General features: G+C 49.0%; 2 protein-coding genes across 3 annotated transcripts; one reads left to right on the forward strand and one right to left on the reverse strand.

The window, feature by feature from the left end:
- The first annotated feature begins 1,767 nt into the window (after positions 1-1,767).
- On the forward strand, positions 1,768-7,599 carry ube2m (ubiquitin conjugating enzyme E2 M). 2 transcript variants are annotated; one of them, XM_080906095.1, is made up of 7 exons: positions 1,768-2,066; positions 3,823-3,917; positions 4,239-4,277; positions 4,900-5,010; positions 6,102-6,205; positions 6,310-6,373; positions 6,489-7,599. In XM_080906095.1, exons 1-7 carry the CDS (start codon positions 1,952-1,954, stop codon positions 6,627-6,629), a joined length of 669 nt encoding a protein of 222 aa, XP_080762221.1. In that variant the 5' UTR covers positions 1,768-1,951; the 3' UTR covers positions 6,630-7,599. The 2 variants fall into 2 exon arrangements, with proteins under 2 accessions (XP_080762221.1, XP_080762222.1); XM_080906096.1 differs by lacking the exon at positions 4,900-5,010 and having other exon boundaries at positions 1,774-2,066.
- Positions 7,600-8,682: 1,083 nt separating this feature from the next.
- Positions 8,683-18,529, reverse strand: btr30 (bloodthirsty-related gene family, member 30). The gene is given in 14 exon segments (XM_080906184.1): positions 8,683-9,485; positions 9,487-9,677; positions 10,143-10,298; positions 10,378-10,553; positions 11,439-11,465; positions 11,716-11,742; positions 12,468-12,557; positions 12,640-12,838; positions 12,925-13,158; positions 13,274-13,369; positions 13,754-13,858; positions 14,091-14,534; positions 14,918-15,035; positions 18,427-18,529. Coding segments are annotated over 13 exon segments (1,986 nt in total). The 5' UTR covers positions 15,026-15,035; positions 18,427-18,529; the 3' UTR covers positions 8,683-9,352.
- Positions 18,530-18,621: the final 92 nt, after the last annotated feature.

An 18,621-nucleotide genomic window follows, 5' to 3' on the forward strand; every position in this document is an offset into this window, starting at 1 on the left:
CAATAAAAATGAAATCAATCAACGACTAAAACATGCTGGTGAATAACTTTACAGCTCATAAAAACCGAGATTTTTATTTTTATAAAGAAACACAGCAGTGCTGACTCCTGAGTTCACCGCAGGGTTTATTCACAATATATCTTATAAATATTTTATTCCATAAAACACGTTTTTTGTTTCGTTCCAGCTTTACAAAGACAAGAACTAACAGACTTAAAAACTCCTTTGTCCCACACGCCATCAGACTGTTTAACTCCTCTCTGGAGGGGAGAGGGAGGGGAAACAGGAGGACAAAGGAGGGGGGAACAACTAAGCTGTAGTGCCTCTTCACTTCACTGTGCAATACCTTTTGTGCAATACTTTTGTAAATAGTCAACAGTGCAATAGACTCAATACTTGAAATGTGCAATTCACTTGTATTTTTATTTTTATTCCTATTTATTCTATTTATCCCCTTCGTATATTTTATTTATATTGTCTCTGTATATATGTATATATATATATATATAATATTCTGTAACTCTGTAACTTCTGTCGGTGCTGTGCTTTTTTGGAAATCGAATTTCCCAGAGGAACCCACCCGAGGGATTAATAAAGTTCTATCTAATCTAATCTAATCTACATTGATTTGATTTACTGTGTCATTTCTCCCAGTGCATGTTTTCTGTTTTTATTATTTACTGATGTAATTTTACATTTGACTTTGGTCGCTGTCTGCTGTATGAACAAAGTCATGTGATGTGTGGAGTACTGTTCTCCTCTGTAAACGTGAGTGACTTTCCTCTGTGGGTTCAGACACTTGGGTATAAGCATTTCCTCAGAGGGCACAGTGGCTCTGCTGAAAGTGGATCTTTGATCTGAGCTCCAGCTCAAACCTGAAGGTTCACGTCTGTGACGACGAGCTCTGCTTACGGTGTTCTGACTGAGTGACGGCCAGCTGGACGTTTCCTGCCATAAAAATAGGATTTATGCTGATGTTTGCTGAAGCTGACCAGACTGCGTTTATTTGGTCTCGAGTTTGTAGAAGTCTGGGATGGATAATAGTAAAGCATAACTCACGGATGCTGAGACTCCTCGCTGTGATAACTGCAGACTACACTGAATCAGTACACTGCTGTTTTTTTATTTGCAGTGTTTTTAGTCTACCTGCGCTTTCTTGGTCACATCCACCTGGATCCAAACTGTCAGCAAAAACCAGTCTTCACAGCAGAAGGTTAAAGGTCAATGTTTTAAATTCCACCTTCAGCGCCCTGTGCTGCCATATAGACCCCACCTGTACTTACAGGCAGACAGTTATGGGACTCTGATTTAATACGAGAAGACTGCACGAAAAACAAGTTTTATTTTTGTAAAGCTGAATTCCTGTCTGCCTTGAACAGCTTCAGCTTTGGGTCATGACCCCTACAGCTTCTGAAGGAAAAGGGTAACTGCATGGAGCACCTGTCCTGAGACAGGAAGCCTACACTCCACATCTGCATCGGGCTGAACTGGAACACCAGCACGGAGGCCGGAGGTGCTGAGCACACTCTCCTCCCTCACTGAAGAGACAGCTGTTCATCACAAACACCTTCAAACTCACGTTCAGGTGCTTTTCATCACTTTTCTTGAACCCAGAGTTTTTAAAGCTGGGTTTACCTGCCTGTGGCCCCCTCACTCTTTCCAGCAGCCCCCAGACCATCTCGCGATTGTTTTCTTCTGGCACCAGTGGACTTTCACGTGTTTCAGACCAACACACACGCGCGCGCGCTCAACCCCCCTCCTCTCCTCCCCTCCCCTCTCTCCCGCTAGCCAGCTCGCTGCTAGCTCCGCTGCTAGCTCCTCCTGCCTCCGTGATCAGACGCACCGGCTCCATTCACATCACGGTGCTGTTGGGAAACCACCCCGCTCTCAGACCCTCTCAGACCCGCTGACGGCTCACAGAAGGGACGCCTCGTGTGTCAAATAACTGAAGATGATTAAGCTCTTTTCCCTGAAGCAGCAGAAGAAAGACGAGGAATCTGCTGGAGGAAACAGAACCGGAGCCGGGGGCAAGAAAGCCAGCGCGGCCCAGCTCCGAATACAGAAAGGTAGGCTCTGTTAGCCGAGAGTTACCCACCGGCCGACACCGAACCCACGGGACCCAGGGCTCTCAAACCCAGACCCGGTGTTGCTGTAGCTCACTCGGGCTAACGGCTGGCCGACTAACTGCGGCTGAAGCTGGTGTTAGCTAGGGCTGCTAGCCCGGCTGTGCTACATGAAAACAAAACGCAGGCTAAAGGTGTTAGCACGCAGTTAGCAGCAGCTAGCAGCTAACAACACTAACCCGGAACACAGCTGCTAACAGCTAACGCCGGATAGCCGTAAACACTGACGGCTAACGGCAGCTAGCCTCTAACTGCTGTGTCAGTTCCGCGGGGTCCACTTCTACCTAACACCAGGTGAGTTAGGAACACAGGGACTCAGTGGAACACCTGAGCACAGCGCCCACCTTCCTGACCCTCTATCCTCCTCAGGTGCAGGTCGACCCGAGGGGCTGCAGGGCGACAGGTGAACGCAGATCAGAGCCCGGCTTAGACTGCAGGGTTAGAACCAGGCTGAACCTGTGTGGTGGATCACAGTAGACTCTGAGGGTCCTGCCTGCCTGTCAGACGCCTTGTGAGTCACCTGGTGTGGGTGACCAATAGGAGAACAGCCTCAGGTCCCTATTCTCAGAGTCCAGCTCACCTTATCAGGATCTGTCCGAATTATCAGCTCTATCTGTCTACTTTGCAGCATCTGACCTGGACAGGTCTGAAACCCTTCTCAACTTCTAAGTGATCTGCTGGAATGGGCTCTGTGGTTTCCATGGATCTGATTGGCTGGTTGTCGGTGGTTTCATACCTTTTGGTCTCTTATCTGGAGCATAACCCGAGCAGGAGTGACACAGGCCAAAAGGCTGGGCGGTGATGCCCCAGCAAGTGTCCAAGAAAAAGCACGTTTTCCTGACACCAACCACCTACTTCTTCTTGCCTCCACCCACCTGATGAATGACAATTTGAATCTCAGCGATTCATGGGGTTGCAGAGGTTTGGGGTCCTCAGGGGATCTGTAGGCCCGTGGGTCTGGGTTCCAACCTGTGTTTAGCAGACCTGAGTGACCACCTGGGCCCGCTCTGACCCACCACACGGGATCAAAGCAATTCTGAAGATGGTCCAGATGTTTTGGTGCCTTAAACAACAAGAAGGTATCCAGTGGTTTCAGAGTCACCCCCTAAACCTGCGACAAGATCAGGGTTTTTTACATTTGGAAGTTGTTCTTCCACATTTTGGCAAAAACGTTTTGACACATAAAAGTTGATTAGATTTGTTTCATAATGGTCCTTTTATTTCTTTACCTCGTGGGTCTAGGCCGTCATTTCTCATTGATGCTCATCTAAGTTGATTAAGGAGGTTTGTGTTCTTCTCTGGAGGTTATTGAGATTTTGGAGATGATGACATAACATTTTTGAAGTCCTAAAGAACACAATATGTGGAGATTTTTAAGAATATTTAAAGAGGTCCAGAGGTTTTAGAAGTCCTTAAATACCAAGGTGAGATTGAGAAATGCTGAAGGAGGTCTTGGAGAAGGTTCCAGTTCTAGCTGAAAGTGTTCCAGATGTTGTTCTGGATTTTTAAGTCTTTTGGGACAGTTCAGAGACCTTCGTGTCAGCACTGCTTTTCACAGGTCCTAGCATACAGACAAGGTATTTAGAGCTCCAGATGTTTTCATGAGCCTCTGAAAGGTGAAAGAAGCAGAGATGAAGGACGTCTTTGATTCCCGAGGACGAATCAGAATCAGTAACACCTGCCTGTGTTTGTTTTTCAGACATCAATGAGTTGAACTTACCAAAGACGTGTGAGATCAACTTCCCCGATGATGACGACCTCCTCAACTTCAGACTCATCATTTCACCGGACGAGGTGCGTGTGTGCGTTTCATTCAGAGACGTGATTGCATAAAAACTTTATTCCTCTCTGACTTTGAGGACAAACACCTGTGAGAGCTGCAGGTGTGCGTCAGTAACACGAGCAGTGCTGTCTGTAAAAGCAGTGAAACACCTCCACCTGTGAGCGCAGGACCAGTTTCAGACACTGCTGCACCAGAGCCGATTGTTCCCACTCATGTGGCACACAGGTGTATGAAACCTCAGGATGTACAGAGTGAGGATGAGGGGCTGAATCGGGAGATGAAGATGATGCTGAGCTAACGAGTCTGCCTCTGTTTGTCTTTTTGTCTCTCAGGGTTTTTACAAAGGAGGAAAGTTTGTCTTCAGCTTTAAGGTGAGAAACAGCCGTCTCTCTCTCTGCTCCACCCTCGGCTCTTCATGCTGAAATAATCCTGAAACAGTCTGACCCTCAGCAGCCTCCACTGGTCTAACAACAGGTCTCACCTGTGTAAAGTCCGGCCCACAGCGCCCTGAGAACATCAATAAGAGGCTCACTAATGTAGCTCCATTATTTAATTATCACTTTATTTATGAATTTGGCTTGCAGCGATGATAAAATCACTTTTTTCTTCCGTTTTCTCCACGAGGCTCTCATTTTCTCTGGTGTTATAAATCAGGTGCTGCCTTTCACGCAGTGTTTAGATGTCCTCATGGTTGAGCTGTAAGAAGTCCTGAGGTTTCTGCAGGTGAGCCCGTAAAGGACTAGCAGGTGGATTCATCATAATCGCTGACAGACTTGTGTGACGTTCCACGGTCCTACAGGTCTCCTGAGTCCACCTGGTCTTCCTGCTGGCCCGCCTGCAGACTTCCTGCGGTGGCTGCTGCAGGCCGGTAGGAACGCCGGTGGGGGTCAGGAGAGGAGGCTCGTCGCTGATGATTTACAGGAAGGCAAAGAGACGTTTTGATAAGTGCGTGGCTCATTTTAATGCGTTTAAATGATAGTTTTTATATTTCAGGATCGGGGTGGACCGTCACCATTGGCGACTGGTAGCTGTGGTCAGTCGTCATGGGCCTGGATGTTCTTGTTCCAGGCTGAAGTGACTGTACAGCAAACTCTAAAAAAACAGGTTTGAATTAGTGTTGGCGTTTCCCTGCTCCACACGGGGCCAATAAATGAACACACCACCACTAACCTTTGGCCACACAGCTCAGTCTTTGTCTCTGACCATCAGACTCTTCTCCTGGAGGCATTTGGTTCATCCATGTGGGCAGGTACACGTTTTTAAAGGTTTTGATTTTGGAGCAGGTGCTTCTTTCTTGGTTGGGACCCTCTCGGTCCGTGGCGATGTGAAACTGGCTTCGCTGTGGGTCATGGCAGGCTTGAGTCTCGGTGGTTCCTGAACATCCCAACCAATGTGGTGTCATCTGAAGGGGGGCAGTTTGGGCCTTCTTCCAGGCCAAAGTGGTGACACATCTGAATAACCTGACCGTGTCAAAATAAAACTCGCTTAATAAAAGATGTCTGTGTATCTGGGCCTGTGTGGATCAGAGAAAAGCAAATGCAAACTTGTTCTTTAGAGTCATTGAAGGAGTTTGCTGTACATCATTCAGCTCAGGGAAGTCCGAGGAGCTCGGGAAGAAAGCCAGCAGACGTGTTTGGTTGTTGAAGACGTTTCGTCTCATCCAACAAGCTTCTTCAGCTCTAAAAGCAAAACACTCATCTGCATCTAAAGGTCAAAGGTCACTCTATCCAGGATGCCAGTGTTCACATTCGCCACCTACACTGGTCTGAGATCCTTCCCAGACCCCTGACGCCCACTCACAACCTGCATCAGGTGACCTCAGTGGGTCACATGATGGGGTGGGGCAAAGTCTCACAATGGTTCCAAGACATCTGCTGATAATCACCCACGCCTTTTTCACACCTTGGCTGTGATGAGTCACATGATGAATACTCTTAGGGCCACTCCCACTAAAGTCTGTGACGGAGAAGCTTCTGGGATGAAACGTCTTCACAGACCTGTTCTTCCAACTCCTTTGATGTTTGCTGTACAGTCGTTCCATCCTGACATCCACGCCTGTGATTGGCGGAGACTTCTGACCTCACCTGTAGAGGCTGCTAATCTAATCTCAGCTCAGAGGGTCCGGCGACATTTCGAGGGTCATCGCCGGGGGCTCGTTAAGAAGCAGGTGATCTGACAGTGTGTGTGTGTTTCAGGTAGGACAGGGTTACCCCCACGACCCCCCAAAGGTAAAATGTGAGACGATGGTGTATCACCCCAACATCGACCTGGAGGGCAACGTCTGCCTAAACATCCTAAGGTGTGTGCGTTCTTAAAATCAAACTTGAGGTCACACTGAGGTCAGACAGGTGAGCGTTTCCAGGTGAGGTCTTCTGCTGCTCACCTGTTCCTTCTTCTCCACAGAGAGGACTGGAAGCCCGTGCTGACAATAAACTCCATCATCTACGGCCTACAGTATCTATTTCTAGTGAGTGCGCATGTTTTCTCTTCTGCGGCTCAGTGCTGCCCTCAGCTGGTGAACGTTTTGTAACGAGACATTTAACGACCGTTGTCGCCTTTTGCTTCCCCGTCTCCCCCCGCAGGAGCCAAACCCAGAGGATCCGCTGAACAAGGAGGCGGCGGAGGTCCTGCAGACGAACCGGCGGCTCTTCGAGCAGAATGTCCATCGCTCCCTGAGGGGCGGCTACGTGGGCGCCACCTACTTTGAGAGATGTCTTAAATAACTTAGCGTCCCATCATCCTCTGAGCTCCCTCCCATCCCACCTCCCCCCTCCCACCACCTTCACTACTTCTCCTCCCCCTCCTCCCCGGTCCTGCTCGTTGGCTGAAGCAGGAGCTGCAGCGACAGGAAGCAGCACACCAGAAGACGCTTTTCTGTTTCAAAACAAAAGAAGAAGAACCTCATCCTCCCCCTCTGCCCTCCTCCCTCCCCTCCTGTTTGTCTCTGTTTAACTTCTGAGACGCAGCATTGAACCGTCGACATGCCGCCGCGGGACGCCGACACACAACACACACCTGAATGGACTCAAAAAGATGGCTGCCAGCAGACGGCCGCCGATGATGATGATGATGATGATGGACGGGGGAGGGGGAGGGCAGGGTGGTCAGTGATGGCCATGATGCTGGTGATGATGATACTCATGTGATTTTGTTTTTTTCTTTTTGTTAGTTTTCGAGTTTTTGGCGAGGGAGCCTGACATTAGACGGGCGGTTAGAATGGACCCGCCCCCTTGTTGGTTACATGCAAGTCCACTAGCAGCAAACTCCAAACCCTAGCAGCTTCAGTGTTGTATGGACACTTGTGGGTGGCGCTTGTGACCACCTGTAGGCGGAGCCTTAAAGCCATCTGCTGCACCTGCAGGTGTAATGATAATGTCAGCACAAGGGGAGGGGCTTGTAGGAGAGGGGCCTTAAGCACATGCTCCATTTTTAATTTTTTTTCTTCTCCAGCAAAGGGGGAGTGGCTTGTGGGAGTGGGCGGAGTCTGTTAGCAATGCTAGGAGATGCTACATGTTTTTGATTTTTGTGTGTGCCTACACTGGAGGGAGGGGCTTGTTACTCTGCGGGTGGTGTGGAGGTGGAGCTTGATTTTATGTGAGGGGCTTGTTAGTGCCATTGTGCTTAAGGTGGTCACATGACGCTCTGCAGGTGTGGCGGATGGAGAAGTTTGGAGTTCGCTGCTAGATGGAAACATGAAGACAGGGTTGGTGGGCGGAGCTGTGTGAGATGGGTGGGGCTGTTATAGGGTGGGAGGGTTATGTTTAAAGGCTTGTAGGTCTGGGGGCGGGGTTACAGGGGGAGGGGGGGTCGATTTTCATTTGGGGGGGTTGTGGGTGGGGTTAAGGGGGAGGGGGTTAAAATGTTACGATTCTATTGTGTATATTGAAACCCCGGCTGTTCACACTGACTGCAGTATGATTTATGTTAAATAAAATATGAAGTTGAATGAGTAGAGCTGTGCTGACGTCACTTCCGTCCTCGATCGCCACAGATGATATCACCAGTGTGGGGGGAGGAGCTTAAAGATGGTCGGGTAAGGCTCTGCGGCGGGCTCTACGCATCGGTGCTCGGTGGTGTAAGGATAACATGAAGCATGAAGCTCGTGGTGCATATTTTCTGTGCTGATGTTAATACCTGAGCAGACGCCTCAGCACCCTGAGACCCTGCCCTACGGTAATCAGCTGAGCGTGGAGAGACAGCGGCCCTGGCGTCCCGTTTCAGCACCACGCTCAGTTTCAGTGAGCTCGTTACGACCTGGAGCTGGAGCTGTAGTAACATGGGTGGGACAGTAGGGGGCACTGAACTAATAACCTGCTTTTAGGAAGTTGTCGGACTGCCTGGCAGGTCGGAGCACGCAGCAGACGTTTGACATGTGAAAGGTTTAAACAGGGACATAATTTCTGTTTCAGCGTCACCGATGACAACCATGGACTCGTGCAGCGAGCGTGCATTACCTGGTTCTTTTAATCTAATAACGAGTGTCAGGAATACATTGTTTAAAAGCATGTGACTGGTCCTGAGCTCGTCCCACATCAGAGAAACAAGCTGGAGCAATGGCAGTGAGCAGCAGGAAGTAAAACCAATCAGAAGGTGAAAATGAAGAAATGAAACGAAGAGTTTCTGATCCGAGCTGTGATGTGAGGGTCGGGTCTGGACGCATGGAGGGATTTTGCGATTGTGGTGTGATCCCAGATCTGAACCTTGACCTTTGATCACAGTAAGTTTGTGTTTCAGCAACATGAATAAAAGAAGAAAAAAAAACACGTCAACAACCTCAATTTTTCTTTTCTTTATTTAACAAGTTCACTTTTATTTCCAACATTATTCGACACTTCTCAGAATCTACTGGAAAAACAAGCTTTACAGTACACGGACGTCTGGCAAAAATCCGAGGTCACGCTGAAACGTTTGTTTTTCATAAAATAATTTAACTGTCAGTTTAACTATCACCATGGCTGCAGTTCCTCTGACGTCCACTAGAAGCTGCTGCGCCCGCCCCCCGAAAAGAAGGTTGCCAATATGTTGCCAAAAAAAGGCAACACATTTAGAAAAAATATGAAAACAGAATTTAACTATTGTTCGATAAGCTGTTACATTAAACGTGACGTATTCATGACATCAACTATTTGCTTTGAGTTTAATAATTTTATGTTTCACAAAATCTCAGTAAAGGTTTAGTGTTACTAATCTTTTAGTTTCACAGCGTTACAAAAACAAACTGGTTACACAAAGTGAAAACTTCTTTATATCATTTTAATTGTTAAAAAAAAAAAAAAGTTGGTTCCCTCGATTCATTTGATGTATTTTTATGACCATATTTACAAATTTAAGAAGCAGCTCTGGCTGTAAGAGCACATCGTTCTTCAGTGATCGATATTACAAAACCATCGCCTGTCAGGATCTAACGGGGACAAAACGAGACAAACATCCTTTGTTGTTTCAAGTCTCACTGCAGAGTCTGGAGATCAACGTGAGGACGATTCGACTCCACCTGCAGTTCCTCTGCTCTTAGTTCGCTCAGCATTGACCCTCCGGTTGGTCCCGGTTCTGGTCCCAGTCCCTCAGGCCGGGTGCTGCAGCGTGGTGAGGAGGATCAGGGGGACTTCTTTGTCTCCGGTCCCCAGCAGAGGAAACATCCTCTCGGTGAACTCAGTGGATGTGTGGAAGCTGTAGATCTCTGAGCCCGACTTCACATTGTAAAGGGACACCTGACCCTCCTCCATGTCCAGGAACACGCCCACCTGTCGCAGCTTGGGGTGGTGACCTTTGACCTGCAGGTGAGACGCAAACAGAATACGATTAAGACGAGTCGACAGAAGTTGCAAACTGTCAAGAAGCCTCAAGGTGTGGAAGCCCACTGGTGCCAAAAAGACACTGTGGTGTTTTTGTATTCATGAAAGGACTCAAAGTTTAACTGTTGCATTAAAAACATAAATGACATAAATTTAATTTGTATTTTTTTATTGAGCTTTACAGGATGGGCTTGTTTGCATCCTTCTTGCCTTAAAATTTTGTCATTAACACACAATAGAATTAATTTCATCAGATTTTAAAGTTATTAAATGTGTGGAAATGATGGATTTTGGGTACTTTTTGCGCCAACTTATTTCAATTAAATTTAGAGATTTTCTATGTTAAAGTCATGCTGACCAAAATAATGTTTAAGTCTGAGTGGCTGCTTTCTTGCGGCACCAGTGGCCTTCCGTACATAAGTGCATGTGAAACGTGGACTGGACCTTGGTGAGCGGCGGCGTGGTGAGCGCCCTCAGCTGGCTGCTGCTCCACCAGATGGCGTAGTATCCGTGAGACGGGCACATATCGAACAGACCCTTCCTCTGAGCCGACTCGCTGACCACGCCCAGCTTCCAGTCTTTATTCTCCCCGACGCACACCTGAAAAACACACCTGAGATCAGACTTGGATCCTGCTAGCCATTACTGAACCCAGTCCCAAGGCCGGTTGGGTCCTGACCTCCCAGTAGTGGCGCCCGGAGCTGAATCCCTCCTTGGCGAGGACGCAGGACCAGACGTCGAACCTGTGCGGGCTGTTTCTGTAGAACTGCAGCTTCTCTCCTCTCTTCACCTGCTTACGGTCCTCGGACAGGATCAGGAAGGGATACGCCGTCACCGGGTTCAGCGTCACGTCCTCTGGAAGCAACAAGCACAGGTAAACATAACAGCAAGGTCCCCTGGAGGCTGAAATAGTCATCACAATGGCTGAAGAACTCGATCCAGGACGATCCCGACACCTCACCACAGGATGAGTAAAGGTGGACTTCCCCTGTTTGAGCCTTGGAGTTTCATATCAGTGATCTCAGAGTCAGCTTCAGTAACCCTGTGAATCTAAAGGTAGCGAGGGCACATCCCCTTTACGGTCGATTCTACCACATGAGCTGAACCCATCTGACGATTATGAAGGGCAGCCAATCACAACGTTCAGAGGATGAAGAGAGGACCTGCGCTGAGGCCCAGTATCTGATACAGGAGGATTATTTTGAACTGTGAATCATGCAAAGCTCCTCTACAGTCCAGAAATCAAATATATGTAACAACGCTGAATCCAATGAAGCACTATTACGTATCTTTGCTTAGAAATATATAATGTGAAGACCTCACCATGAGGCTAAACCTGCAGTTCCTCCAGTAGAGGCAGCAGTGAGTCAGCCCGCATGTTCAAACTTACAGCAGAAACAAACGTTTACAGCCTGAAACTGTTTGTGTATCATTTAAAATGTGCTTTATTAGGGGGTGTGGCCTCTGTGACTGAAAGGTGGATGGTGATACAGGTGGCTAGCTTCACCTGAGCTGGACCTCTGGACCGTGTTTAGGCTGTTTAATGAGATCATGTGACCAGTAACGTGGCTGCTGTGAGGTTACTATGGTAAGAGAGCATCTGGGGGGCGGAGCCAGAGTGTTTTACTTGGATGTTGCCCAGCATTAGCTGGCAGCTGTCTGTCTGTGTGAATGCAGTTATAACCAAACCCGACCTGCATCAACCGAATCACCCAGAAACCAAAACGCTGAAAACCTCACCCATGTAGAGTCGGGCCTTCTTGTATCCTGCAACAACAAACGAACACATTTCATCAGCAATCAGAAACAAGCTCTCATCTCTTCACAAACCTCCCACCGCTACAGCTTCTCTAACAACTCAGCGTTTTTATCCTTTCACTTCATCTTTGTGTCGTTTAAAAACGACCAGCATTTAAAAAAATCTGTCATCTTTGATTTGATTCATAATTTCGTTATCGGTGTCTGAAAGGCTGACGGTGAGCATCCATGTCTGCTGCACACTCACACAGGTACGTACCTGACACCTGCTTGCTCTTCTTTAGGTCTGAAAGTAGACAGGAAAACACTCAGTTATTCTTTCACAATAAAAGCCCCACAACTTGTAACTCATTTCCTCAACATAAGAAATTGTGGGATGAGCAGCACTTCCCTAAACAAGTCAACCTGTCGAGGTAAGCAACATGTTCCCACAGCAGAGACAGAGACACTGTGGACATTCACAGGGCACAGGAAGAAAAGTGAAGTACAAAAAGAGCCAAAATACTGCGCATGCACATCTGCTGATCTGAAGGTTTGTGGTTCAATCGTGCCAAATATCACTGGGCATGATACTGACCCCATCAGAGTGTCCATGTGTGGACTCATGTCCACATGTGTGCACGTGCGAGGACATGTGTGCACGTACGAGGACGGGAAGCTCTGAGTGCTCAGAGTAGACCAGGGCTATATAAGAACCGCTCCATAGTTTCCTTTTTCATATGTACACAGAGTGCAGTGAGGTGATGATAATGTACATTTATAATCAGCGTGTGTTTTCGTGGGTGGTGTCTTGAGTGTCTGCAACAGCGCTCCATCCAACACCGTGGCCGTAACTGCCTCTGACGGAGCTCGCTTCTCTGGCTTATTCTGACTGGATAAATTCTTCCCTCAGTAAGGAGAATAGAGTAGAATAGAGTCACTCTTTATTGCAGGGCTCCACAGAGGAGCTTGGAATGATCGGATTGTGGCACACCTGCAGGTAGATACAGGAAGTGACCTCTGACCTCTCACCTTTCAGGGACCACTGGCTCTTCCTGAGACTGGCCGTGCTGGCTCTCAGACTGAGCATGCTCTCGGCCGCCATCATGTCACCGGCTGAAACTGAAACAGGTGAAAGAAACGACTCAGAGGAAACATCTGGAACCCAACATCTGCAGACTGTGCTGTAACATCTGGAACTCACAGGAGTCCGCTCGGGATCCTCGGGGTCCTCGCAGTCCTCGCGAGCGGATCTCCCCGGTCCGGATCTCCTCCATCTTTTCCTTGACCTCGGACAAAGCGAGCTTCACCTCGCCCAGATGGAAGTGGAGCACCAGCTGCGAGTCGTCATCCGCCTGGGCCTGCAGATCCTCGGCCAGAGGAGCCGTGGTCGCCTCGTATGTCTGAGGGAGGAAGAGGGGTGATGAAGAGGGGTGATGAAGCAGGCCTCTGTTGTGATTCTGGGATCGGTGACTGCAGGCGTCCTCACCTTCAGGAAGGCGATGTGATCTTGACTGGTAGCCTGCGCCTCCAGCGCGGCTCTCCTCTCTGTCAGCTGGCTAAGCTCCTCCTCCAGGCGGTTCACCATCCCGTCCCCCTTTGTCATCACAGCATCCAGCTGGGTCACGATCCCGCCCACCACATGAGACCGGATCTGGTCCAACGAGCCGGACAGGTCGTTCAGCAGGTGTTCAACCTCGCCGCGCTCTCTGTCAGCATGGCTCTGAAACACAGACGGGTTCAGATGTTTGGTGAGAAGAGAGCGACAACGCCATCGTCTTCCACAGGCTCCACCCGCCCCGCCAGGTTTTTACATAAGGAGCAAACAGGTGAGTCACCTGCAGGCTGTCCAGCTTCTTCTTCAGCTCCGTCACACGGATCTCCTTCTCCTTGATCCGGTTCAGGATCTCCTGCTCCGTCCTGGACACCTGTTTCTGAAGAGGCAGGCGGACACGGTCGAGTCAAAGAGCCACAACAAAAATCACTTTGGACCAAACGATGAATTTACTTTTTGTATCCATCTCCAAGGATTTATTTTCATTCCAGAATGTTTTTTCATCATTTTAAAATCTTTGTTTTTCATCAAAAAGAAACAAAAAAATTTTTTGCAAAAATTGCAAAAATTCATTAATTTCAAATAAAATTTACAAATTTACAACAAATAATAAATGTAATAATAAATTAAATGATGAATTGTAATGAAATGTAATGAGCAGCATTAACAAACATAACAGTCAACCAAAATGAGATGAAATAAAAAACAGAATCAAATTACTTTAATAAATGGCGTTCCCGGGAAGAATCTGGGATATTTGTACCTGCTTGCTGAGCCTCTCAGTTTGCACGGAGACAGTTTTATGCATCCGATGTTCCTCCAGCACACAGATGGCACAGATGCAGCTCTCACACGTCCTGCAGTACACCTGCACAGGTGAGCCGCTCATCAATGCAGAACATGAACTGATATGAAAAAGTTTTACTTACATGATAAAATAAAACCAGTTATTAAAATAAAACTAATTATTTTTGAATTTGTTCAAAATATAAAAAATTATTGTAACATCTGAAACTGACCATTTTAAAATAAAAAAAACATTCAAATATTTAAATGTTACATAAACATCAAATCAAGCAATCATAGAGAAAAATAAATACCTCCATCAGGCGCCGGTGGACGGAGCAGGTGCGGCCCCTCAGGGCCTCCTGGGGGTCCATCAGGGGGTGTTTGGCGTAGAATGGCGTGGTGTGATGTGGCTGCACGTGCTCAGTGCAGTAGGAGGCGGTGCAGGTGAGACAGGAGCTGACGGCGGGCTGTTTGATTCCCGTACAAACGTCGCACCACACTACATCCCCGTTCGCCTGAGCTACTGATGGCTCAGGCGTCAGGAAGGGGTTGGTGTTCATGGCGCCTGCCATCGCGGCGCCGGGCGCCCCATTACCGAAGGGCGACGGTAACGGTGCATAGTGAGTCTGTTTGTACTTTTCTGCGATCTGAGCGAAGACTTTGTTGATGCTGAGCTGAGGACGTCCTTCAAACTGATGTTTGCACAGTGGACAGGTGGACACGGCACTGGACGCCCAGTAACCACCGATACACGCCTGCGGGCACAGGACGCACCAGTAACCCACTGCACCTGAACGCACCCCCAGGTAGTTTTCTGTTTGCATTACTAACACTGCTGCAGACCCTGTGATTGGTTAGTTCTTAAAAGGCTGTAAAGCAGGACGAATACCTGACCTGCCAAAAACAGCAGCTAATCAACACCATCGTCGTCATAGTAACAACAACAACAACAACAACAACAACACTCAGAATCGAGAGCAGCTTGTACAAATGAAGCATTTCAGGACGTGCCGAGCAGCAGAAACACGTCAATGATCACAGATTTGTTTACGTTTCCTGATCATTACAGCTGGGTGAACCTTCAGCAGCAGCTTCCACGCACAGCGCCCCCTGTGCTCACACCTGCAGGTGGACTCACCTGGCAGAAGTTATGTCCGCAGGGGGTGGAGACGGGGTCGGTGAACAGGTCGAGGCAGATGGAGCAGGTGAGCTCCTGCTCTGTGAACAGCTCCGTCGACTCCGCCATCGTGCTGCTCCTGGAGGAGGACACAGAGGAGGCGGGGTTTAGGATCAGGCGCTTTAACATCTGTAACCTTTCAGAGCGTCACCGCCCGGCGACCCAGATGTTCTGAGTCAGAACATCTGGGTTTGCTTCACCATCGCTTCACCGTGACGATGCTTCATGGCCACCAACCAGACCTGTGGGCGCAGCAGCAGACCCGAGTCTGTGGGCGTCTCCCACAGCTGTGACACGGAGCAGGTGGTGTCAGGCTGCTGGTGTTCGACGCTCTTCAATCATCAAATCCACCCACAGATGCTGCTGCATATCAATAACCCGGCTTTCCAGCGGTGTCAGGTTGGTGGCCATGAAGCAGCGTTGCGGTGAAGCGATGGTGGAGCGGGCGGAGGATGAGGAGGCGATGTTTATCTGCTCAGACCTGCAGGATGCCCACGCCAAACCGCACTGAACTCTGACCCAGAAAAAAACAGCAATAAGTCAGAGCCCGGGGACAGACATGGCACACCTGCTCAGGCCTGGACAGGTGGAGAGGGCGGGGCCAGCTGTTTAAAGGGACCTGCTCCTTTGTGTTCCCGTGAGGTCACAGGTGAAGCTTCCAGGCCTTAAAAGATTAAAACTGTGTTTTTAAGCCGACACGTGAAACTGCAGTTCAGAGTGAAGCAGAGGCGTGTCTGCGAGGAGAGGCATGGCCTCGGCGCCCTGCAGCATCACGCTGCGTGAGCTCCCACTGAACTGGACGCTCTGGATGCTGATGGAGAGGCAGCCGAGCGAGTCGGGTGGGCTGCTGCGCCTCGGCCCGTTTCCTCTGTGACGTCTGAGTTTGGATTGGTCACAGGAGATCGGCAGCAGGTTTATTCAGCGTCACTGCGCTGGAGGAACTGGTTCTGATAGCAGCACGAGCGCCTCAGCTGCAGCGTCACCGCGATCCTCCAGTTTGTGTTCATGCTCAGTCATCCAGGTAAGGAAATCCCGAAAGGTTGATGCTGCTCGTCTGGATGTGCCCTTTTCCAGACGAACAGCATCAACCGTTCGGGTCCTCCGGCTTGTTCGAGCAGCTCCACCCTAGAGGCAGAAGTTGGTGGGGCTTCAGCCAGAGGATGACCTCTCACCTTCATCACTCTCAAAGCAAGGACGCACCACTCCTCTTCATCAGAGGCCGAGCAGTGAGCCTGAGGCGATTCATCTGTGATGAGATCATTTCAAACAAACTCATCTCATCTTCACTCTGAGCTTCAGCTGATTTCATTCCCGTCAGGATCAAAGCGTCGCTCCGCCAACATCTGGAAACATCTGCACATCTACACTGTAAAACATTCAGAGAGCAGCTGATCCAAAAGTCCAGTCTCTGTCTGAAAGAACGCTTCCAAAAATTCCCTGATCCAGAGCCAGACAAAGTTCATCGTCTCCGGAACATGTAAAACAAATCCATCGGCAAGTTTCGGAGGAATCCTGATAAAAACCGAATCGTCCGCATGACGTCTGTGAAGTATAAAGCCCACACCTGCTCACCTCAGAGAAACAAACGGCTGATGATGAAGCAGTACCAGGATGGACTTAAACGGCCCACCTGTTCTTAGCCACACCTGCACAGGTCACCAGCCAATCACAGGGCTGTTTACCACAGCTGACCCTCGAGGCCAGGGCTGGGTATCGATTCACTTTGATTCGATTCAGTTTTCACTCAGTCAGTCAGAAATATTCTAATTCTGATCAGTTATCAGTTCATCTCCATATTTTGTGTCTGTGTATAAAACCAAGCTGACACTGTGAGACTTGATCAGAGGTGTGAGCATCACAGCAGAGGCCTTTGTGTCAAAGTCACTGAGGCTAAAGCAGAAACACATGAAGGCTTTTTATAGCAGATAACCTTAAACCTGGGGCGATCGTGGCTCAAGAGGTGAGAGTTCGCCTTGTATTCGGAAGGTTGCCGGTTCGAGGCCCGAAGACACTTCACCCGTTGCCTACTGGTGGTGGTCAGAGGGCCCGGTGGCGCCAGTGCAGCCTCGCCTCTGTCAGTGCGCCCCAGGGTGGCTGTGGATTTCCATCACCAGTGTGTGAATGTGTGGATGACTGGATGTGGTGTAAAGTGCTATACAAACACAGGCCATTTACCATTTAAAATAAAACCATGAATCAACATGTGAAGATGAGCTGATGCTGCTGAAGTGAAGAAGAGTCACAGACACAGCTGAGCAATCGTTGAAGTTCACATTTGTTCAGTGTGAACAGCAGAGATGAGGCTTTGCTGTCAGAGGCCGACAGCACTGAACACAGCAGCAGAGAATAATGCAGATCTGATGGTCACAGTCAGTGTTGGTCAGAGTGATGAAACCTGCAGCTCAGAAACGGCGTCTGTGGACGATCCACGCTCTGTGTTTACATGTTTGTGCCGAATCGACTTAATAACCCCCCACTCGAGACCATGTAATTTCCTCCATTATTTCCAGAACAGGAAGTGAGAGCCGAGTAAAAACATGTGGGAGCGTGGACGCGACCGATAAAAGGCTGCGCGTGCCCCGAGTGCTGCACGCACATCGGAGAATTCAGACGCATCAACACCTGTTACGTGTTTCACCACGAGCAGCTCTGCGTCGCAGTGAGTCAGAGCTGAGATAAGATCAGCACATGGAAACAAGTCAGAGTCATTTTAAATGACTGTAACCGGACAGATTCCCGCAGAACGCCAGAGAAATGAAAACAGTCTAAAATGTGATCAGTTCGGTTTGTTTGTTTCAAAGCGTCAAAACGAGCAGAGTGAAAAATGCTTCATGTAACTGCAGATCATCTGAATTTTGAATCCTGAGACAGCCGTCAGAGCATCTCTGCACATCTCGGTCGGTTTGGGCTAAATCTGAACCCGAGTCCATCCTCGGGGCGTCTGTGCGGGTCAGCCACCCAGCCTGACACCGCCTCCACTGGGGCGGGGGACGTCGTCAGGTGTCTGCACGCCACCGGTGGGTTAGGACCAACGCGTCCCACTCAGTCAGGACAAACCGGCAGCTGTTGGTTTCGGTGTAAAGGCATCCTTGTTCCCACACACCCGAATCAAATGAATGGCTTGTTATCAGGCCTTTGCCAAACATGATGGCATGCTGAAGAGGTAATCACACCATTTGATTCAGCTGTGTTGGAGTAGGGATGCATCTAAAAGCTGCAGGACGGTAGCTCTCGAGGACTGGGATTGGGCAGCCCTGGTCCAGACTGAAAGTAAAAGCTGGCGCTCAGGTGTGAGCCTCTCCACAGGTGCTCAGACGCCACACGATTACAAACAGGTTGAGACTTTGGTTGTAAAGATTTTGTTGTCTCACGTCAGGTTAGACGTCTGGAATCAAACCTACAGCAGGCTCCACCTGCAGCTCGGACTCAGGAGGCCAAACTCACAGGAACACCTGCACAGGTGTGCTCACCTGACCAATCAGAGACACCGCCAAACCCGCACGTTTTTGTTCCTGTGATTTAAGATCAGTCTGTGAGTCCAGATCATTCTACGTGAAACAGGGAAAAGCTCTTACCTTCCTCTCTGTCAGGTCAGGCGTTTCTGGATCCTGAAACTCTGGTTAGTGCTCCTCTGTGATGTCAGCGTGGGCGGGGCCAACAGGTGC

The sequence above is a fragment of the Rhamphochromis sp. 'chilingali' genome (assembly GCF_963969265.1).
Source record: "Rhamphochromis sp. 'chilingali' genome assembly, chromosome: 15".
NCBI classification, from domain to species: Eukaryota; Metazoa; Chordata; class Actinopteri; order Cichliformes; family Cichlidae; genus Rhamphochromis; species Rhamphochromis sp. 'chilingali'.

Bases quoted from the DNA above. Each gene is read 5' to 3' on its own strand.
- ube2m (XM_080906095.1), top strand. From the start codon at position 1,952: ATGATTAAGCTCTTTTCCCTGAAGCAGCAGAAGAAAGACGAGGAATCT. The intron at 5,011-6,101 runs GTTTGAATTAGT...TGTGTGTTTCAG, and splicing joins AGCAAACTCTAAAAAAACAG to GTAGGACAGGGTTACCCCCA. The intron at 6,206-6,309 runs GTGTGTGCGTTC...TCTTCTCCACAG, and splicing joins GTCTGCCTAAACATCCTAAG to AGAGGACTGGAAGCCCGTGC.